Source organism: Heptranchias perlo, chromosome 9, assembly GCF_035084215.1.
Source record: "Heptranchias perlo isolate sHepPer1 chromosome 9, sHepPer1.hap1, whole genome shotgun sequence".
Lineage (NCBI taxonomy): Eukaryota > Metazoa > Chordata > Chondrichthyes > Hexanchiformes > Hexanchidae > Heptranchias > Heptranchias perlo.
This window is the reverse complement of record NC_090333.1, coordinates 6,532,025-6,556,067: the sequence shown is the minus strand read 5'-3', so window position 1 is coordinate 6,556,067 and position 24,043 is coordinate 6,532,025. Positions and strand designations below refer to the sequence as shown.

At 45.6% G+C, this 24,043-nt stretch overlaps 1 protein-coding gene across 1 annotated transcript; it reads left to right on the top strand.

Moving 5' to 3' along the window:
• Window positions 1–3,924: 3,924 nt before the first annotated feature.
• Window positions 3,925–21,767, top strand: LOC137325619 (di-N-acetylchitobiase-like). The gene is made up of 8 exons (XM_067990885.1): window positions 3,925–4,056; window positions 8,646–8,784; window positions 12,258–12,466; window positions 14,002–14,173; window positions 14,262–14,359; window positions 15,520–15,681; window positions 19,980–20,161; window positions 21,689–21,767. Exons 1-8 carry the CDS (start codon window positions 3,925–3,927, stop codon window positions 21,765–21,767), a joined length of 1,173 nt encoding a protein of 390 aa, XP_067846986.1.
• Window positions 21,768–24,043: the final 2,276 nt, after the last annotated feature.

Here is a 24,043-nt window from a genome sequence, read left to right as displayed (position 1 = left end):
CATTGGGCATAATACAGTGGGTGCAGGTGTACAGGCACCACTCTTCTGTGGAGGGAGCCTGTATGGACCCTCGTCTGTGCACGTTATGACATGTGAACGCCTCACACAGTGTGATGTTAGGGGAACCGTTGGCATATGAGTGCCTCCCTGGCCTGACGAGCACGCAGGTGAGCCGGTGTTCGGGCCATGGGTCGTTCCTCCTCCTTTCGCTCGTACTCCTCCTCTTCCTCCTCCCCCTCCTCCTCCTCCTCATTGTCGTCCTCAATGTGGGTGGCGGGTGTGCATGGGGCCTCCTCCAGCGGCACCCCTCTCTGTAGTGCCATGTTGTGCAGGGCACAGCAGACAACTATAATTCGTCCCACTCTGAGTGGCGTGTATTGGAGCGCTCCCTCGGAACGATCAAGGCACCTGAAGCGGATCTTGAGCAGCCCTGTGGCCTGCTCAATTGTAGACCTGGTAGCAATGTGGCTGTCATTATATCGACGATGCGGCTCGGTAATGGGGTTCCTCAGAGGTGTCATAAGCCATGTGTGCAGGGGATATCCCTTGTCGCCGAGGAGCCAGCCGTTGCCGGCGTTGGGTGCGTGGAAGAGGGGCGGGACGGTGGACTCCCTGAGGACGAAGGCATCGTGGCAGCTGCCAGGGTATCTGGCGCACACGTGTAGGAATCTCTGGCGGTGGTCACAAATGCGCTGGGCGTTCATGGAGTGATACCCTTTCCTGTTGATGAACAGCCCTGGCTCATGTGGAGGTGCCCGTATTGCTATGTGGGTGCAATCGATTACACCCTGCACCCGTGGGAAGCCAGCCACATCATGGAATCCCACCGCCCTCTCCATCTGGCTGCGCTCATCCATGGCGAAGTTGATGTAGGTCGAGGCCCTACGGAACAGCCCATCGGTGACCTGCCTTATGCACTTGTGTGCAGACGACTGAGAGACCCCGGTGATGTCCCCCGTGGCACCCTGGAAGGATCCGGAGGCGAAGAAGTTGAGGGCAGTGGTGACTTTGACGGCAACGGGTAAGAAGATGCTGCTTGGTGCACCCGGGAGCAGCTCGTCATTAAGGAGGCTGCGGATGTCGGCGACGACCTGGTGAGTGACTCTGAGCCTCCGTATGCACTGCTGCTCAGAGAGGTCCATGAAGCTGAGCCTCGGTCTGTAGACCCTGTGCGGAGGGTAGTGCCTCCTGCGACGCATCTCTCTCTGCGGTTGCCCTCCCTCCTGCTGTGCAGGTGGGTGTGCCGCAGCAACGTGTTGGTGGGCTCCACGTCGATGAGGCGGACGGCGTGGACTGCGAGGCTGCTGGGGCTGGTGATGCTGTTCGTCCTCCGAGGATGTCGAAGCGGCATCAATCTGGCAGGTGTTGGTTTGAGGGGTTGTGCACGTAGGTCGGTGTTTCCTCGCACTGGGGCTGTGGTTCCACGTCGGGGTTTCCTCTGGCTCGGAGCGGGGTGGTGGAGGGCAGGCGTTGCCCTATGTGACGGAGTGGCCTCCTGCGTGGGTGAGGGGTCTCCCCCACCCCCCCCTGTGGAGTGCACCTTGGCAGCTGCCACAGGCTGCTGGCTGCAACACGTCCGGTTGAAGTGAGACTGTTTCCCCCAGTGTGTGAAACAGTCTGCGTTGAAGGTAAAATCCCACACTTCCGATTAAGACAGCTGAATCAGGTCATTTAATGACCTCAACAAGCAAGGTAAATACACTCAAGTGGCATCCCGCTGGCTTTAATTGCCTGCGGGATTTCCACCAGCGGGGCCTGCGCACGCAGCCCCGCACGTCAGCGTGGAACCCGGAAGTGGCCGGGATCGAGGCGCGATCCGGTGACGCACCTGGATATCGCGATTTTCGACGCTCCCCCGCCGGGAACGCACCCGGAACCCGCTGGTAAAATCGAGCCCACTGTCTTTTTGTCGGCAAAATGCAGCCACCTATTTTGATCACCGCCGAGGTCCAACAAACAGCAAATGAGATAAATAACCAGTTATAAATGTGTCCTGGTCAAATTCTATCCCTCAACCAACACCGAAACAAAAACCAGATTATCTGGTCATTTATTTTATTGCTGTTTGCGCGAGCTGACCGTGTGCAAATTGGCTGTCGCTTTTCCTACCTTTACAACAGTGATTACGCTTCAAGAGTACTTCATTGGCTGTGAACAACAATAATAACTTGCATTTATATAGCGCCTTTAATGTAGTAAAACGTCCCAGGACGCTTCACAAGAGCGATTATCAAACAAAATTTGACATTGAGCCACATAAGGAGATATTAGGACAGGTAACTAAAAGCTCGGTCAAAGAGGTAGTTTTTTTTTATTCGGTCATTCGATGTGGGCGTCAACTGCAAGGTCAGCATTCATTGCCCATCCCTTATTGCCCTTGAGAAGGTGGTAGTGAGCCGCCTTCTTGAACCGCTGCAGTCCGTGTGGTGAAGGTTCTCCCACAGTGCTGTTAGGTGGGGAGTTCCAGGAATTTGACCCAGCGACAAAAAAGGCACGGTGATATATTTCCAAGTCGGGATGTTGTGTGACTTGAAGGGGAACGTGCAGGTGGTGTTGTTCCCATGTGCCTGATGCCCTTTTCCTTCTAGGTGGTAGAGTTCGGGGGTTTGGGAGGTGCTGTCGAAGAAGCCTTGGTGAGTTGCTGCTGTGCATCCTGTAGATGGTACATACTGCAGCCACAGTGATGAAGGGAGTGAATGTTTAGGGTGGTGGATGGGGTGGCAATCAAACGAGTTACTTTGTCCTGGATGGTGTCGAGCTTCTTGAGTGTTGTTGGAGCTACACTCATCCAGGCAAGTGGAGATTATTCCATCACACTCCTGCCTCGTGTCTTGTAGATGGTGGAAAGGCTTTGGGGAGTCAGAAGGTGAGTCACTCGCTGGAGTGTCTTCAAGGAGGAGAGAGAGGGAGAGAGGCAAAAAGGCTGAGGGAGGGAATTCCAGAGCTTAAGGCCGAGGCAGCTGAAGGCATGGCCGCCAGTGGTGGAGCGATTAAAATCGGGGATGCGCAAGAGTCCAGAATTGGAGGAACTCAGAGTTATCGGAGGGTTGTACAGCTGGAGGCAGTTACAGAGATAGGGAGGGGAGAGGCCATGGTGGGGTTTGAAACAAGGATGATTGTAAAGGTAGGAAACGCGGCAGCCAATTTGCGCACAGTAAGCTCCCGCAAACAGCAATAAAATAAATGACCAAATAATCTGGTTTACATTTAGTTGTTGGTTGAGGGATAGATTTTAAATTTGAGGTTTCGGTGGACTGGGAGCCAATGTAGGTCAACGAGCACAGGTGTGATTGGTGAATGTGACTTGGTGTGAGTTAGGATACGGGCAGCAGAGTTCTGGTTGAGCTCAAGGTTTTGGAAAGTGGAAGATGTGAGGCCGGTGGGGGAGCATTGGAATCGTCAAGTCTTGAGGTATCAAAGGCATGGATGAGGATTTCAGCAGCAGATGAGCTGAGGCAGGGTCGGAGAAGGCAACGTTATGGAGGTGGATGTAGGCAGTCTTGGTGATGGAGAGGATTTGTGGTCAGAAGCTCATATCAGGGTCAAATAGGACTCCAAGTTTGCAAACGGTCTGGTTCAGCCTCAAACTGTGGTCATGGAGAGGGATGAAGCACTTTGAGACATTCTGAGGTCATGAAAGGCGCTAAAAAATGCAAGTTCACTCTTTTTCCTTTATTATTTTCTCTGTTTGCTGTTGGCCAAGATTTGGAGGAAGGGGGAGAAGAGAACGTCCCTTTAAATGTTGCATTTCAGAGTATGAAGATTGTAACAACATTTCACTATTGCCACATCCACCAACACACGGAGAGAGAGAGAGAGAGAGACTCAGGAGGTGTCATCATCAGTCACATCCGGGTGGATTTCAAGAAATGATCTTGCTGCATCTGGTGGATCTTCATATCGGGCAGAGCTCAGGCGGAGAGGATGCGCTGGAGTTTGGAATTAGTGCAGGCCCTGGTCGTACTCGTGCTGTGGGTGTGCTCCGGCTCTGGGTCCGGCTGTCCATGTTCGGATCGGATTCTGTGCGAACCCGTGACCGTGGAGCATGAGTTCGAGGTGGGTGTTCGGGGCTTGGGGGTGGGTGTTCGGGGCTTGGGGGTGGGTGTTTGGGGGCCGGGGGTGGGTGTTCGTGGGTCGTGGGTGGGTGTTCGGAACAGTCTGAGGGGTGTGGGTCGGGGTGAGGGACAGGTGGAGCTATTGGGATGGGGGTAGAGTCGGGGGGGGGAATGTCCGATTATTGTTGAAATGCAAAGTGTATCATATTATAATCCGTATGTTAAAGTGTTAATGTTGGTATAGTTACAGTTTGTATAAAATAGCACGAACAGTAGTATTGAGCAGTGCAAAGACATTTTAAGAAGTGCAGCTTCCATAAAATGTGTTTTTAAATATATTTCTCCAATGTGCAGAGTCTTAAATGATGTGTGATCTAACTCCTGCAGTGTGTCTGTCTAATACCATGGTTAAGGTCACCGGTTTGTGGTTTTCACAGAATATTGATAATCCTGGAATCTCATGTCATAAAAATGACATTTGACTTTTTCACTCATTGTAAAACTGGGACCTTGGCCACGATTAAACTGAATACAACGTAACAGATCTTTAAAAAATACATTGGTTGCAAAATGACTCTGTAACTGCTGACTGTATTGATGAGGTCAGTATTTACTTCAGAGCAATGTTACTAAGTGGGCAGTGTGGCAGCAACAAGAGCACCACCAATATAACCTGCAGGCTCGATGTGTTCATTCTGCTTTTATCCCACTTCTCCCACCTTCCCACCAACAAAACATTCTTCTGACAGATGGGTGGGATAAAAGTCTCCTCTGTCTGTTGGTTCCAAGAATGAATAAACTTGAATTTATGTCGCACCTCATGTCCTCAGGATGTCCCAAAGAACTTCACATGAAATGAATCACTTTTTGAAGTGTTGTCGGCAAACTCAGCGGCAATTTTTTTTTATTTGTTCATGGGATGTGGGCGTCGCTGGCAATGCCAGCTTTTATTGCCCATCCCGAATTGCCCTTGAGAAGGTGGTGGTGAGCCGCCTTCTTGAACCGCTGCAGTCCGTGTGGTGAAGGTTCTCCCACAGTGCTGTTAGGTGGGGAGTTCATGATTTTGATCCAGCGACGATGAAGGAATGGCGATATAATTCCAAGTTGGGATGGTGTGTGACTTGGAGGGGAACTTGCATGTGGTGTTGTTCCCATGTGACTGCTGCCCTTGTCCTTCTAGGTGGTAGAGGTGGCGGGTTTGGGAGGTGCTGTCGAAGAAGCCTTGGAGAGTTGCGACAATGCATCCCGTGGATGGTACACACTGCAGCCACTGTGCGCCGTTGGTGAAGGGAGTGAATGTTTAGGGTGGTGGATGGGGTACCAATCAAGCGGGCTGCATTGTCCTGGATGGTGTGGAGTTCTTGAGTGTTGTTGGAGCTGCACTCATCCAGGCAAGTGGAGAGTATTCCATCACACTCCTGACTCGTGCCTTGTAGATGGTGGAAAGGTTTTGGGAGTCAGGAGGTGAGTCAATCACCACAGAATACCCAACCTCTGACTTGCTCTTGTAGCCACCGAATTTATATGGCTGGTCCAGTTCAGTTTCTGGTCAATGGTGACCCCCAGGATGTTGATGATAATGCCGTTTAATGTCAAGGGGAGGTGGTTAGACTCTCTCTTGTTGGAGGTGGTCATTGCCTGGCACTTGTCTGGCGTGAATGTTACTTGCCACTTTTCAGCCCAAACCTGGATGTTGTCCAGGTCTTGCTGCATACGGGCTCGGACTGCTTCATTATCTGAGGGGTTGAGAATGGAACTGAACACTGTGCAATATTCAGTGAACATCCCCATTTCTGACCTTATGATGGAGGGAAGATCATTGATGAAGCAGCTGAAGATGGTTGGGCCTTGGACACTGCCCTGAGGAACTCCTGCAGCAATGTCTTGGGGCTGAGATGATTGTCCTCCAACAAGCACTACCATCTTCCTTTGTGCTAGGTATGACTCTAGCCACTCGAGAGATTTCCCCCTGATTCCCATTGACTTCAATTTTACTCGGGCTCCTTGGTGCCACACTCGGTCAAATACTGCCTTGATTTCAAGGGCTGTCACTCTCACCTCACCTCTGGAATTCAGCTCTTTTGTCCATGTTTGAACCAAGGCTGTAATGAGGTCTGGAGGCGGGAACCAAACTGAGCATCGGTGAGCAGGTTAATGGTGAGTAAGTGTCGTTTGATAGCATTGTCGATGACACCTTCCATCACTTTGCTAATGATTGAGAGTAGACTGATGGGGCAGTAATTGGCCGGATTGGATTTGTCCTGCTTTTTGTGGACAGGACATACCTGGGCAATTTTCCACATTGTTGGATAGATGCCAGTGTTGTAGTTGCACTGGAACAGTTTGGCTGGAGGCGTCGCGAGTCCTGGAGCACGAGTCTTCAGCACTACAGTCGGGATTTTGCCGGTGCCCATAACCTTTGATGTATGCAATGCACTCAGCTGTTTCTTGATATCACGTGGAGTGAATCGAATTGGCTGAAGACTGTCTTCTGTGATGGTGGGGATGTCAGGAGGAGGTTGAGATGGATCATCTACTTGGCACTTCTTGCTGAAGATGGTTGCAAATTCTTCAGCCTTGTCTTTTGCACTCACGTGTTGGACTCCGCCATCATTGAGGATGGGCATGTTTACAGAGCCTCCTCCTCCCGTTAGTTGTTTAATTGTCCACCACATTTCACGACTGGGTGTGGCAAGACTGCAGAGCTTTGATCTGAACCGTTGGTTGTTGTGGAATCTCTTATCTATGTGTATAGCATGTTGCTTCCGCTGTTTAGCATGCATGTAGTCCTGTGTTGCATCTGCACCCAGTTGGCACCTCATTTTTAGGTACGCCTGGTGCTGCTCCTGACATGCTCTTCTGCACTCCTCAATGAATCAGGGTTGATCCCCTGGCTTTTTGGTAATGGTAGAGAGTGGAATATGCCGGGCTATGAGGTTACAGATTGTGCTGGAATACAATTCTGCTGATATGTGCAGAGCAAGGTCCCACAAACAGCAAGTTGCATGAATGAACAGTTAATGTGTTTCTGCTCATGTTGGTTGAGAGATAATTGTTGGCCAGGACACCAAGAGAACTCCCTGCTCTTCAATATTGCCAGCGGTCTATTAGATCCACTTTAACATCTCATCCAAAAGACAACCCCTCCAACAATGCAGCACTCTCTCATTACTGCACAAAAGTGTCAGCTCAGATGATGCATGTTTGATAGTCTCAGTCCAACTCAAAGGGCCCAAATCACAAAACTGTGATGAACTAAACTGCAGCACTAAACAGGCAGTCTCATTTGAGAACACAGGATGGTTGGTGTGAGAAACGGAAAAATGTCACACTGGTGCAGGATGGGCTGTTTCTCTTTCTCGGGAACTATATTCTGATCTAGTCTTGCTGGTCTCATGGTAGAAATGCTTGATTTGACACCAGGTACCTTGAATGCAAAATTTTTTAAACTGTAACTCTAAAGTCCCTTGTAAAAAGAGTTTATTTAGTTTAAGTTGTCCTTTTGAAGTGTATTGAGCACCAACACTTGGAATGGAGTATTGGGATGTGAGCTCCGTTTCCTCATGTTGTTCAGTTCCTCTCACCTGCACTATTATGGAAATGGAAGTTCTGAGAGGTTGTTCCTCTTTAGCATATTCTTTTTTTCTGGTGGCTGCGTTTAGATCAACATTGGTGGCAACCTGAGAATCAGTTCACCAGCCGTTCCTTACCCCGTAACCTGGGGAACTGATAATGGGCCAAATTTTGCTCTAACAGGGCATCTAACGGTGCTTGCCGTTACTTGGACCTGCCCTTGCACGTTTTTGAGTGGCAAGTTGCTGAAAGTGTGAACTGATAACGGGGCAGTGAGTGAAACAGGGCATTTGGGAGCTGAGTGAACAGGCCAAGAAACAGGGTATCTCCTTAACCAATGAGATTGAAGGATTGTGAAATTAACAGCGCAAGGACTGAGAAGGAAGTGTAAATTAGAGTGGGCGAATTCAATGTCAAATCAGGTACAGAAAGAGAAATAAAGAGAGGAAAAGAAAGATTGGATTAAAAGGGAGAGAAAAAAGTGAGTGAAAGGGGATGTAAAAAAAGTTTTAATTTTAAAATTGACATTTTTAAAATCTCCAACAGCAATTAAATCCTGAAGAAATGAGACTCCACTATTGTAATAGTTAATTATCAGTGCCAGAGATCTTGATTGCCGATAATGAACACATTCACCGTCGTTAAAAAGTTACTTAGGCTGGAATGGAAAAGACGTAACTTTCCATGGCGAGTTCAGTTTGAATCTCCTGCACAAATACATGAACTTCACGTCGTTCAATGCATTTTAAGGTTGAGCAAAATAGCTGGATGCTGTTTTCGTGAAGCTAACAGTGGAGCAGCCCAACTCGGTCAGCAACTTGTGGATGTTTGAGTTTAACTGCGTATCTGCCCCTCGCCTGAAGTTGCTGTACCATTTACACATAAATAAAACGAGCCCCATTCGCCTCACCGTTATTTTGTCAACAAAATCTGGGCCAATGATTGTGAAAATATATATTTTTAAATGACAGTTTTCTGCCCTTCATTACTGCAATTGACTGCTTTATTTTGTACTAGGTCTTTGTCTTTGATGTTGGAGGAAAGGATTGGAAGTATTATGACTGGTCTAAGGTCACGACTATTGCAGCCTTTGGACCTTACGATCCTGAGCTTTTGTGTTATGCTCATGCGAATCAAGTTCGAGTTGTCCTGAGAGGTAAGTAATTTTATCACAGAAAAAACAAATGTCCTTCTGTCTTCCAATGCAAGCTGTATTATTGAAAACCACATAAAAGGACATTCAGTGCACAGCCTTGAATTGCTATTTTTGACATTACAGTGCTGAAATTCCCCTCCAGCTCCGGTACAGCTCTCGCAAATTATTCTACATTCCATCTATTGCATGTGAAAAATCTTATATCCACACACACCTCCTGTCAACAAAACCTTACTTTCTGTTCTCAAGTTTTTCACACTTTTGTGGCAACTTTTTCCATTTATAAATTCCTCTGTCCACATTTATAATGGGAACTGTCTCCGTAAACTTGATGCACTGTAATTACATCCTCCCCACCAGTGGTGGCACTGTAGCACCTCTGTTTTGCATCTTTCAGCTCAAATTGCCATTTAAATAAAAATTACAATTGATCAAAGTATTATATTAAATATTAGGACAAATTTCATGATTTCACAATGGGGACTGAGTTACATCTGAACACCCTGGTTGAATTATCCCCCACACTCTTATCCTGCTTCGTCTGAATACTGCACAAGTCTGGACGCTCTTTGTCCATTGCCATGGGAGATTGACTGGTGATGTATTTTTATTCTACTTTTCACCTCCCAAACTTGCTGGATTCGTGACCACTGAGCGGGAGTCTTCTGATCTAGGAGTAGGGGAGGGGGAGAATTCTGAGGAGGGAGATTGTGGGATCCAGCAAGGACTCAGGAGATGGTCAGGGATTGCTGGGATCTGGCAGTATTGGGGAGATGGGGGAATGGAGGGTCTAACATGTCTTGTTGGGGAGGAGGGGAGTCTAATGGAATGCGACCCAAACTGCTATTGACATCTTTGGAAGCATCAGTCCCTCACCCCTCACATGTTCCTGCAAGTTAGGTGCCCGAACCACCGCTTCCCTCATCGTCGCCCTATTCCGATCTTCTGTACTTGCCTTGAGCATTTAAGCAGAAATGCTTGGTTAGGAAAGCCTTAAAAAGCACAAAGAAATCACTGGGGTTCATTTCTGGAGGAAAATAATTCACAGCAGAGAAGTTATGTTAATCATGTATAGGTCCTTGGTTAGAAAACACTGAGAGTACTGTGCACAGTTCTGGTCTCCACACGACAAAAAGATACAGAAGTACTGGAGAAAGTGCAAAAAGGATTTACAAGGATGATATCAGAACTGAGAGAGTATAACTATCAGGAAAGACTGAACAGGCTGGGGCTCTTTTCTCTCGAAAAGGGAAGACTGAGAGGTGATCTGATAGAGGTCTTTAAAATTATGAATTGGCAAGATGTAACGAGTGCCACAGGAATCAGTGTCCTAGTACATGAATCACAAAAAGTTAGTATGCAGGTACAGCAAGTGATTAGGAAGGCAAATGGAATATTGTCATTTATTGCAAGGGGAATGGAATCTTAAAGTAGAGATGTTTTGCTACAGTTGTACAGGGCATTGGTGAGACCACATCTCGAATACTGTGTGCAGTTTTGCTCTTCTTATTTAAGAAAGGAAATAATTGCTTGGAGGTAGTTCAGAGAAGGTTCACTCGACTGATTCCTCAGATGAGGGGGTTATCTTTTGAGGAAAGGTTGGATAAGTTGGGCCTGCATACACTGGAATTTAGAAGAACGAGAGGTTATCTTATTGAAACATATGAGATCCTGAGGGGACTAGAAGGGTAGATGATGAGAGGAGGTTTCCCTTTGTGGGAGATACTAGAACTAGGGGCCACCAGTTTAAAAATAATGGGTCTCCCATTTAAGACGGAGGTGTGGAGGAATTTTTTCTCTCAGAGGGTCGTGAGTCTGTCGAACTCCCTTGCCAGGGAGCTGTGGAGGCAGGGTCATTGAATATTTCTAAGGCTGAGTTAGATAGACTCCTGATTAACAAGGGAGTCAAAGGTTATAGTCGGTAGACAGGTAAGTGGGGTTGAGGTCACAATCAGATCAATCATGATCTTACCAAATTGCAGAGCAGGCTCGAGGAGCCGAATGGCCTACCCCAGCTCTCGTATGTTCATATGTTCATAATTTTCCATTTGTGGGCAAGTCGAAAACTAGAGGTAATCCAAAACTATCAGATAGTCACAAATAAATCCAATAGGGAATTCAGGAAAATCTTCTTTCGTCAGTGAGTGGTAAGAATGTGGAACTTGCAACCACATGGAGTGGCTGATGCAAATGACATAGATGCATTTAAGGGGAAGCTGCAGAAGTATATGAGGGAGAAGGATATGTCCAGGCTTTGGAGACAGGCTGAGGCCTTCAAATAAAAACTGTTCACACCATCACTTGGTGGCCGTCGTTGGAACTATAGAACCACAGGCCACATTATAGGCAAAATCCAATTACAAAGGTGACAGGACGGGCGTCACCAGATGTGAACACAACTAAAATAGAAAAACAAAAGATACTGTTGACAAAGAATTTTTGAACAGAAAGATGACAGGACATACTGTTTTTAATAACCTATAAATAGATAGGTGGAACTTTTATTCCCTGGCACAGCAGCAGTCTGCCACTGATGCCAGGATTTAGAATGAAGAATGCAGTTTAATGAAAGCCCGACCCAATTGTGTCCAGAGCCCAGCACACACGCTCCATTCTTCCGACTCTGGGCCGCTGAGATTTCTCCTCTTCCTCCATCAATGGCAGAACCTTCAGCTGTTACTGTCTTGAACTCCAGATTCTTCTTCTTCAACCTCTTTGTCTTGCTATTTCTCTTCCTATCTTCGAAAGCCTCATCAAAACCGACCTGTTTGACTGCGCCTTTGGTCTCTTCCCTCACGTGTCAGCATGGCTCAGTTTTAGCACTGTGTCTCTCCTCCTGGGCCAGAAGGTTTTGGGTTTACTCCAGGACTTGACACATAAGTGCAGTACTGAGGGAATGCTGCATTGCCAGAGGTGCTGTTGTAAACAATTTTACAACACCAAGTGAAAATTGGCACCAAGTCCAACGATTTTATTTGAAAATCACAAGCTTTCGGAGGCTTCCTCCTTCCTCAGGTGAATGTTTCAGAGGTGCTGTGATTCAGATGAGACCTTAAACAAGGGCTCCACCTGCCTGTTCTGTTGGATGTAAAAGATCCCATTGGCACAATTCAAAGAACAGGGAGTTCTCCTGGTGTCCTGGACAACATTCATCCCTCAACCTACATCACCAAATCAGATGAACTGGCCATTTATCTAATTTCCTATTTGTGGGGCCTCTCTGGGTACAAATTAGCGACCACATCTGCTTACAAAGCAACAGTGATTATGCTTCAAAAATAATTAATTGGCGATGAAGCATTTAAGGACATCCTGAGGATGTGTCAGGCACTATGTAAATACAAATTCGAGCTAAATCTTCCTCTACTACTTCCTACTTGATGTTGGCAATTCTGTCCTGCAAAGTGTCTTGGGACACAATGTTGTGCGAATGATGCTCTATAATTGGAAGTTGTTTCTTCACCCTTCACCAGGAGTTTTTTCACTATGGAACACTGTATACAAACAACGCCGAGAAAAGTGGGTCGATAAGCAATTGCAGTTGGCAAAAAGGCAATTTATGGATGGAATCAATTTGGATGTGAACATTGCTGCTAAAAAACCATCTCTCGGTTATTTCAAGATCCCTCAACTGGTTTCCAAAACCATGGATGTGTTCCACCGTGAAATACCTGGGTCTCAGGTAAAGAAGCCATTTTTTTAATTAAATGGGGATAAGCAATTTACTTTCTACTTAATCATAAAGGAAGATTGATATTTTTCTGGATAAGTGAATTGAAATCATGATTTTTCGCTGCTGTTTATCAGTGCATCATCTTGTTACAAAGCTGCTTTGACAATTGCTGAGGTTAGAAATTTGAGATTGAATCAGTTTAAGCTGGATATGCAGCAAACTTGATGCTGCATCACTTGTAGCCCAGAATGATACAAGTGACTTGAGTTCCAGCTTCCATGGATGGCATAGTTCGAACTGTAATTTTCACATAAGTTGTCAGAAGGTTCCAGCACAGTAGGAGGCCGTTCGGCCCAGCGTGCCTGTGTTGGCTCTTTGAAAGAGCTATCCAATTAATCCCACTCCCCTGTTCTTTCCCCATAGCCCTGGAATTTTTTCCCCTTCAAGTATTTATCCAATTCCCTTTTGAAAGTTACTATTGAATCTGCTTCCACCGCCCTTTCTGGTTTTACATTCCAGATCATAACAACTCTCTGTGTAAAAAAAATTCTCCTCATCTCCCCTCTCATTCTTTTGCCAATCTCCTGAAAGCTGTGTCCTCTGGCTATCAACCCTCCTGCCACTGGGAACATTTTCTCCTTATTTACTCCGTCAAAACACTTCTTCAAAGGAAGAAATGTTTGTCTTAATGTCAAGCCCTATAACATCCTTCAGAAATGTCCCACAGTTTATATCTAATGAGTTACTTTGAAATAAAGGGACCATTAAGTAGGCAAAAAAGGAAATCACTCTCTGCATTTTTATTGGGTAAAGTTTGAAGCAGACTTTTACTGCTGAGAAGTTTGCACATAACGGACTTTGCTAACTCAGATTACAGTGATTTAATTCTTGACCTGAGGCTCCCGAATGCCTTCTTGTTCAGGCAGTGACTACATGAGCCATGCAAATCCTGGTTCGTGCTGAGTTATCTGATTTCAACTGGGATGTTGGAGGGCACAATTTACCCCGAGTGCCACTGGGTTGGGGAAGGTCAAATGAACCATCTGATCATTATCTGGAAACCTCCCACTGGAAGTGTGACCGTGCAGATGGCCACCAATTGGGTTAGTCCCCCCACCCATGTTAAAATAGCCTGCCAGCACTCAATGTCTGGCCTCGCGTAAAAGAACTTTGGCCACTTTGACTCGGTATTGGAGTGTGGCTGGCCCTTTTGGGACTACAATTTGGTTACAACTTAATGCCTTTTGGAGAGGAGGAGAGAAAATTGATGGAAAATTGGAGGAAGAAGGTGAGTGAGCAGTGGGGAATTGAACCTGATTAATATTTGATAACCGAGGATCCTATTAATTCTAACTCACTATTTGCCCCAACTTTATCCTGTTCCTTTTTATACAGTCATGAACACTGTCGAACTCCTAACCTGTTAAATTCACAGTTCCCATGGACCATGTGCGAGTGCATGTAAAAACCAGATAACTACGAGTGATATCCAACATAAGGTATGAGATGAAACTAACTTCTTCTTGTTACTCTTTGGCCCTTAGGTCACATTTAACGTGCCTTGGTCTCCAGACTGCATTGATGGCCGATGCTATGACTTTTTGAGAATTGCAAATTCCTGTGACTTTTTATTTGTGATGTCCTATGATATGCAGAGTCAAATGTGGGACAATTGCTTTGCAAAACCAAATGCTCCCTATTACCAGACTTTATCAGGTATGTACAATAAGACCATCTGGTTCAGGGTCTCCCTGCCCGATATCAATGTGAATCTAAGACCCTCATTATTATTTTCCCCATTTAGGTTACTCCGCTTATATCAATCTGGGAATTGATTCCAGAAAGCTCGTGTTGGGAGTTCCATGGTATGGTTATGACTATCCTTGCACACAGTTGTTTGAGGTAAGGTGTTGTCATTATCTGGCTTTCAGTAATCCTAATTATTTAGAATAGACTATTGTAAACCATTACAAAGGAGCCAGAGGCGACATGGGGAAACATTTTTTTTACGCAGCGAGTTGTTATGATCTGGAATGCACTGCCTGAAAGGGTGGTGGAAGCAGATTTAATATTCACTTTCAAAAGGGAATTGGATAAATACTTGAGGGGAAATATTTACAGGGATATGGGGAAAGAGCAGAGGAACGGGACGAATTGGATAGTTCATGTGAAGAGCCAGCACAGGCATGATGGGCCGAATGACCTCCTCTCTTGCTGTACTTACGATGATACTATGATGTTATGATTGTCTTGTTGCTGTGCAAAATGTCCCATTGATTCCCTTTTCTGGAGAAATTATTTGTTTGCAGTGCTTGCTCTCTGGGCTTACCTTATCTGTGCTATTTAACATTTTATTCCACTGAGGCCTTCCCTTAACTGCATTCTTCTAGGTTGTAAATCTTAAGCTTCTCTAATCTTTTCTCAAAGCTCATCCCTTTAACACATGGGATCATAAGAACATAGGAACAGGAGGAGGCCATTCAGCCTCTCAAGCTGTTCCGCCATTCAATTAGATCATGTCTGATCTGTATCTTCATTCCATCTACACACCTTGGTTCCATAACCCTTAATACCCTTCCCTAACAAAAATCTATCAATTTCAGTTTTGAAGTTTTCAATTGACCGAGCCTCAACAGCTTTTTGGGGGAGAGAATTCCAGATTTCCACGGCCCTTTTCGTGAAGAAGTGCTTCCTGACATCACCCCTGAACAGCCTTGCTCTAATTTTAAGCTGATGTCCCCTTGTTCTGGACTCTCCCACCAGAGGAAATACTTTCTCTCTATCCACCCTATCAACTGCTTTGATCATCTTAAACACGTCAATTAGATCACTCCGTAATCTTCTATATTCAGTCTTGTTGCTGTCTATTTGAAATTACAACCTTGTCCTTGTCTATAAATGTACTATTTAATTTTATATATTTCAGTGAGAGACCCTTCTGCCTAAATTGTAAAACTTATTTTTCTCTAATTGTTCCTCTTTACACTTAGAGATCAGTCATGTTGTTGCTGCATTTTTGAAGTTCCCAAAGTAACTATATTTTCATCCTTTTGTATTTTCAGACTGGTAGGTGTGTATTGGAAAAGATTCCTTTCCGAGGTGCCCCTTGCAGTAATGCAGCTGGACGTCAGGTCCCATACAAAGAGATCGTACAGCATGTGCACAAATCAATTACTGGCAGATATTGGGATGATGAGCAGAAAGTCCCGTCTTATATCTACATGGTAAGACTATCAATCAAAACACAATGGAGAGTTGTGCATTGTCCATTCTTTGCAGAATGCAAACATTGCAGTATTCATGATTCAATATTCCCTGTGTACAGGATTCAGCAAAGTTCAGGATGTACAATTTATACAGGAGAAAATGTGTGTAGTTGGAGAATAGCCAAGAAAATGGGAGTTGACAGACAAAGCACCAAACCCAGTTCCGTTTGTTAAAACATTGTGTCTGACCAGTTGCAAAAAATGAGATGAGCTGTGGACTTTTCAAATAGATCACTTTACACAACCCATATTGACCCTCCTGTGAAAATTAGCGATTGTTTCATTCGTGAAATGTGTGCCCCTGTCTCCCATTTGATTATCAATTTAGCACAAAAGATTGACGGTAGCATGCCCTGTACATAAGAAAACTGCGCAGTAGCAAATACCACACACTCTCGACCTACTTCATTCTAATGTCCTTTAGGGAAGGAAACCTGCTGTCCTTATCTGGTCTGGCCTATATGTGACTCCAGATCAACAGCAATGTGGTTGATTCTTAATTGCCCTCTGAAATGGCCTAGCAAACCACTCAGTTGTAAAATCTCGCTCTGAAAAGTCATAATAAGAACAAAACCGGACGGACCACCCGGCATCGGACCACGAGGCACTGGACACGGCAATGTCAAACCAAGCCCAGTCGACCCAACAAAGTCGTCCTCACTAACATCTGGGGACTTGTGCCAAAATTGGGAGAGCTGTCCCACAGGACAGACCCACCAGAGCTGGAGGAACAATGACATACAGTCAGGAAGGAGTGGCCCTGGGAGTCCTCTATATTGACTCTGGACCCCTTGAAATCTCATGGCATCAGGTCAAACATGGGCAAGGAAACCTCCTGCTGATTACCATCTCCCGCCCTCCCTCAGCTGATGAATCAGTCCTCCTCCATGTTGAGCACCACTTGGAGGAAGCAGTGAGGGTAGGAAGAGCACAAAATGTACTCTTGGTGGGGGACTTCAATGTCCATCAACAAGAGTGGCTCGGTAGCACCTCTACTGACCGAGCTCGCCGAGTCCTGAAGGACATAGCTGCCAGTCTGGGCCTGCGGCAGGTGGTGAACGAACCAACACGAGGCAAAAACGTACTTGACCTCGTCTTCACCAACCTACCTATCGCAAATGCATCTGTCCATGACAGTATTGGTAGGAGTGACCACTGCACAGTCCTCGTGGAGATGAAGTCCCGTCTTCGCACTGAGGACACCATCCAACATGTTGTGTGGCACTACCACCGTGCTAAATGGGATAGATTCAGAACAGATCTAGCAGCTCAAAACTGGGCATCCATGAGGCACTGTGGGCCATCAGCAGCAGCAGAATTGTATTCCAGCACAATCTGTAACCTCATGGCCCGACATATTCCTCACTCTACCATTACCAACAAGCCAGGGGATCAACCCTGGTTCAATGAGGAGTGTCGAAGAGCATGCCAGGAGCAGCACCAGGCGTACCTAAAAATGAGGTGCCAACCTGGTGAAGCTACAACTCAAGACTACATGCATGCTAAAGAGCGGAAGCAACATGCTATAGACAGAGCTAAGCGATTCCACAACCAACGGATCAGATCAAAGCTCTGCAGTCCTGCCACATCTAGTCGTGAATGGTGGTGGACAATTAAACAACCAACAGGAGGAGAAGGCTCTGCAAACATCCCCATCCTCAATGATGGTGGAGTCCAGCACGTGAGTGCAAAAGACAAGGCTGAAGCGTTTGCAACCATCTTCAGCCAGAAGTGTCGAGTGGATGATCCATCTCAGCCTCCTCCCGATATCCCCACCATCACAGAAGCCAGTCTTCAGACAACTCGATTTACTCCACGTGACATCAAGAAACGGCTGAGTGCACTGGATACAGCAAAGGCTTTGGGACCCGACAACGTCGCAGCTGTAGTGCTGAAGACTTGTGCTCCAGAACTAGCTGCACCTCCAGCCAAGCTGCCCCAGTACAGCTACAACACAGGCATCTACCGGACAATGTGGAAAATTGCCCAGGTATGTCCTGTCCACAAAAAGCAGGACAAATCCAATCTGGCCAATTCCCGCCCCTTCAGTCTACTCTCAATCATCAGCAAAGTGATGGAAGGTTTCGTCGACATTGCTATCAAGCGGCACTTACTCACCAATAACCTGCTCACCGATGCTCAGTTTGGGTTCCGCCAGGACCACTCGGCTCCAGACCTCATTACAGCCTTGGTCCAAACATGGACAAAAGAGCTGAATTCCAGAGGTGAGGTGAGAGTGACTGCCCTTGACATCAAGGCAGCATTTGACCGAGTGTGGCACCAAGGAGCCCGAGAAAATTGAAGTCAATGGGAATCAGGGGGAAACTCTTCAGTGGCTGGAGTCATACCTAGCACAAAGGAAGATGGCAGTGGTTGTTGGAGGCCAATCATCTCAGCCCCAGGTCACTGCTGCAGGAGTTCCTCAGGGCAGTGTCCTAGGCTCAACCATCTTCAACTGCTTCATCAATGACCTTCCCTCCATCATAAGGTCAGAAATGAGGATGTTCACTGATGATTGCACAGTGTTCAGTTCCATTCGCAACCCCTCAAATAATGAAACAGTCTGAGCCCTCATGCAGCAAGACCTGAACAACATCCAGGCTTGGGCTCATAAGTGGCAAGTAACATTCGTGCCAGATAAGTGCCAGGCAATGACCATCTCCAACAAGAGAGAGTCTAACCACCTCCCCTTGACATTCAACGGCATTACCATCACCGAATCCCCCACCATCAACATCCTGGGGGTCACCATTGACCAGAAACTTAACTGGACCAGCCATATAAATACTGTGGCTACGAGAGCAGGTCAGAGGCTGGGAATTCTGTGGCGAGTGACTCGCCTCCTGACTCCCCAAAGCCTTTCCACCATCTAGAAGGCACAACTCAGGAGTGTGATGGAATACTCTCCACTTGCTTGGATGAGTGCAGCTCCAACAACACTCAAGGAGCTCGACACCATCCAAGATAAAGCTTGATTGGCACCCCATCCACCACCCTAAACATTCACTCCCTTCACCACCGGTGCACAGTGGCTGCAGTGTGTCCCATCCACAGGATGCACTGAAGCAACTCGCCACGGCTTCTTCGACAGCACCAACCAAAACAGCAACCTCTACCAGCTGGAAGGACAAGGGCAGCAGGCACATGGAAACAACACCACCTGCACGTTCCCCTCCACGTCACACACCATCCTGACTTGGAAATATATCGCCGTTCCTTCATCGTCGCTGGGTCAAAATCCTGGAAATCCCTTCCGAACAGCACTGTGGGAGAACTGTCACCACACGGACTGCAGCAGTTCAAGAAGGCGGCTCACCACCACCTACTCAAGGGCAATTAGGGATGGGCAATAAATGCTGGCCTCGCCAGCGATGCCCACATCCCATGAACGAATAAAAACAAAACCGACTCACATGTCTAATTGACATTGGCCAAGTCTTGCTGAGATACTTGATGCACTGCAGTCAAAGGCTGTGATGCTTGAGCTTTCAGCAGTAACATTTAAATCATGTTTTCCACCTTTCATTTGCAATATTTTGTTACTTTGAGTAATTTGAAAAGATTATTTTGAAATGATAGAATGTTCCACATTGAGTTAAATCTGACCTTGGATTATTCTGTTTATTTTTGAAAATTGTTTTCTCTGGAGGCCCATGATAACTCTGACTTGCAAGTCATCTCTCTCTTTCTATTTCCCCCAAATCATTTTTTTCCCAATCAAACACCATAATCTTTTGACTTGTTGCATCCGAATTGACATCTGGGCTGTTCATGTGGATTTTTCTAAGTTGCTGTACTGAGGGAGTGCTGCACTGTCGGAGGTGCCGTCCTTCAGATGACACGTTAAACTGAGGTCCCGCCTGTGCTTTAAATGTGTGCCTTATGTTCATATGTTGCACAGCATCCAGATGAGTTAATTGGTTTGGGTGTTAAAAAAGATAGACTTGGAGCTGCTCCTGCTCCGTTCCCGTTACTTGTGTGGACGTGCAGCGGAAAACCGCGTTTGTGCACGGAAATGGAGTTTCTGCCGACGGTCAGGGGACGGAGTGGGAGAAGCCCTGAGGAAATTGCCGGCCGTAGCCGTAAGTCCCTAATTTTTGAGTTTGTTTTGCTCATTTGTCATTGTGCATTTTCTCATCGTACATTTCAGTCATTCTGTCTTCTGCTGATGAAGATTTTCAGCATAGTGTCTCGAACTGAGCATTGACACAAACCCCTCGCTCCTATCTGTGTAACTCTTTATTTTCTTATGGCAGGTTAATAATACATTTCATGAGGTCTGGTATGACGATCCACAGAGCATTTCAATTAAGTCAGCGATCATGAAGAAATTGAGACTCCGTGGCATAGGCATGTGGAATGGAAATATGCTGAACTACAGTGATGATCATTTCATAGTAAAGCAAACTGAAGACATGTGGAATGCTCTTTGCCCTTTGTGAGGAAAATAGCGACCTTGAACCATCTAATCTTAACATAATGTAATCATTTAATTTTGCAAGTAAACTCAGCAAAAAGTGAGCTAGCTTCCAACATTAGAAATTAAAGATAATGCAGATCTAGGGAACAGATTTAACATTTTGTCAAGCTAACGAATTTCTATTCAATGAAAAGAAAATGTACGAATACAATTTGTACTCCAAGATCTGGTCACTTCAGGCATCTCAAGTTGTTTACAAAATGCATCAAATCTGTATTGACTTTCATAATGCTCAATGATAGTGCAGGTTAAAACATCTCGCCGCTAATTATTTACAATTCAGGAAACAAGTCAGCTTTCCCGTTGGGTAATAATCCAATTCTGATATGCACACGCGTGTTGTCTGTTTTATGCACATCTTAATTCTTGACAATGATTTTGATGATTTTATTTTGCTTAGTTATCATTTTGAACCAAGATAACTTTAATTTTCAACTTTCCTCCATTAAGGGGGGGTGAACGGACCAGATAATAGTATCCTGTGTGCTGGTAGTATTTTTATTTAATTGTAATATTACAAGACAATGTAACCATTTGAATTTTATTCCACCTGAGTGCTTCACAATTGTCTATTCTTGAAAAGCAATTTAAATTTTTACGGGAACACGTATTTCACAAAATAAAATGTGATGTTTCCAAAGTAAGTGTTTTAGTTGTGTTGCTCCAGGAAAGTGGGGATTGTGTAAATATAAAACAATTGTGGTACCGGTTAAAAAAATTCCCCTCAAGTCTAATCTTGGCACATATATTTAGTAGTCCTTAGTTAATCACTTGCCCTCCTCGTTGCCAACATGTGAAACTCAGTGTTGAGGGGAGGGAGGTCTGTGTCCCATTTTATCTTTATTTACTTTGTAATATTACCCAGCAAGAATTGTCCTGGTCTTTATTCCTGACACAGTTTTCTTCTTTCACAATATTGTTTGACGAACTCTGTGCGTGAGATTATGGTCTAACCATCTCTTAGATGAAAATGATAAGACAAAGAAGGCAATAAAATTGGTGCTGTCATTAAATAATACGTAAGTAAGTCCATACTTGATCTTTAATATCTTTAACTGATTTCTCGAGGTAAAGTGATCATTTCGTCGAACAGGAAGCAAAGTTGTCAGAATGGGGGACGGCGAATCAGTCCACTGATCTAATCTTTCCATGTTAGCAGACTGGAGCCCGCTGGCAATTGTACCAATGGGCACAGGAACCAGTTTAGAGCAGGCACTGAATTGGCAATGCAGAGAGCTGTCAGGGATATCACACTGCTCAATAGGACCCGTGAGCATCATTAAAGCTGAAAGAGCTGGAAACATTACTTCATCTTATCAAGTTAATCATGGGCTGGGTGAGAAAAGGACACTTTCTTTTTTTCTTTTCCCTTTTTTTCTTGAGAATGATAAGGCAAGTTCTTTCCTTTCTTTCCTTTCCTCTTTTTTCTTTTTCGATCTTTTCTCTTTTTCTTTTCTGTTCTCTTTTTTCTTTTCTTTCTTCTAGTTTCCGTTATCCTGTGCTCTCGAGCATTTCCAGCTGTTTCAATAGGATTTGTACGTTTGCTTTAAAACAAAAGCATTGAAGCAATTCCGACCCAAAATGGAATAAGACTCTTAGTTAATGGTGTAGAAAGACCTCTGAACCAGCAAGTTCCAAGTCCAAGTGATGAGTGGCCTTTCCACTCCTAAAGGGATATTGGTGACAGATTTACATTTCAGTAACCTCTTCACATTCCTGCAAACCCGTTAACTTGCCTATTCTGCATTACTTATCAGGTAACAAACAATAAAGACTTCAGATCCTGAATTTCTTCTTTTACTTACTTTAGGATAAATGTTCGTATCATTTTAGAGTGGTGAATTGCACAAATAGAGTCATTTCTTTTCTACAAATGTATTTATTTGAGAAAATAGCACTATATATATATATGAGAATACTGAGAAAATCCGACTTCTGAGAAAGAGGAAAGGATATCACACCACGGTTTCCCGAATTTCCCTCTGTCGACGAGGGTTGGGCAGGTTGCTGAGGCCTAAGCAAGGTACATTCTTGGGGTCTGGGCAGAGGGAGAGTTGCCCTCTACCGGGGCCCTGACCCTCCAAAAGAGGCTTCATCAGGTCTTCAGCTGCTGCCCAGGGATAACCACCACCCCTCTCCTGGTGACCTCTGTGGTCAGCAGTGCTAGGTGGGTTGCATTTACCAGTGGCAGTGCGGCCAAGGATCTGCTGGAGGCCTTCCCTGATGTGATGGGAGGTGGGGAGGGTGGGAATATCCAGGTCGCTGGGAATGCTGCGGTCAGCATCATCGCAAGATATTCCTTGATTCATTATAGTGCAACTCACTGCAGGCATACTTTGAAAGTTGTTGTAACAAAATATCGTTCAGAATTTGTTTATATGTGACAGTGGAATACCCTAATATAGAATCATAGAAATTTACGGTACAGAAGGAGGCCATTCGGCCCATCATGTCTGTGCCGACCAATAAAGTGCCATCTCGCCTCATCCCACTTTCCAGTTCCTGGTCCATAGCCCTGTAGGTTGCGGCATTTCAAGTGCATATCCAAGTACCCTTTAAATGCAATGAGGGTTTCTGCCTCTACCACCCTTTCAGGCAGTGAGTTCCAGACCCTCACCACCCTCTGGATGAAAACATAAGAACATAAGAACATAAGAAATTGGAGCAGGAGTAGGCCAATCGGCCCCTCGAGCCTGCTCCGCCATTCAATAAGATCATGGCTGATCTGATCCCAACCACAAATCTAAAGAACACAAGAAGTAGGAGCAGGACCCGGCCACACAGCCCCTGGGCCCTCTCCGCCACCCACAGGGCTTCATGTCCAATTTCCTGCCCGCTCCCCATAACCCCTGATTCCCTTTACTTCTAGAAAACTGTCTATTTCTGTTTTAAATTCATCTAATGATGTCGCTTCCACAGCTTCCTGGGGCAGCAAATTCCACAGACCTACCACCCTCTGAGTGAAGAAGTTTCTCCTCATCTCAGTTTTGAAAGAGCAGCCCCTTATTCTCAGATTATGCCCCCTAGTTCTAGTTTCACCCATCTTTGGGAACATCCTTACTGCATCCACCCGATCAAGCCCCTTCACAATCTTATATGTTTCAATAAGATCGCCTCTCATTCTTCTGAACTCCAATGAGTAGAGCCCCAATCTACTCAACCTCTCCTCATATGTCCGCCCCCTCATCCCCGGGATTAACCGAGTGAACCTTCTTTGTACTGCCTCGAGAGCAAGTATGTCTTTTCTTAAGTATGGAGACCAAAACTGTATGCAGTATTCCAGGTGCGGTCTCACCAATACCTTATATAACTGCAGCAATACCTCCCTGTTTTTATATTCTATCCCCCTCGCAATAAAAGCCAACATTCCGTTGGTCTTCTTGATCACCTGCTGCACCTGCATACCAACTTTTTGATTTTCTTGCACTAGGACCCCCAGATCCCTTTGTACTGCAGTACTTTCCAGTCTCTCGCCATTAAGAAAATAACTTGCTCTCTGATTTTTCCTGCCAAAGTGCATAACCTCACATTTTCCAATATTATATTGCATCGCCAAATCTCCGCCCACTCACCCAGCTTGTCTATATCCCCCTGCAGGTTTTTTATGTCCTCCTCACTCTCTACTTTCCCTCCCATCTTTGTATCATCTGCAAATTTTGATATGTTGCACTCGGTCCCCTCCTCCAAATCGTTAATATAGATTGTAAAGAGTTGGGGACCCAGCACCGACCCCTGTGGAACACCACTGGTTACTGGTTGCCAGTCCGAAAATGAACCATTTATCCCAACTCTCTGCTTCCTGTTCGATAACCAATCCTCCACCCATGCCAGAATGTTACC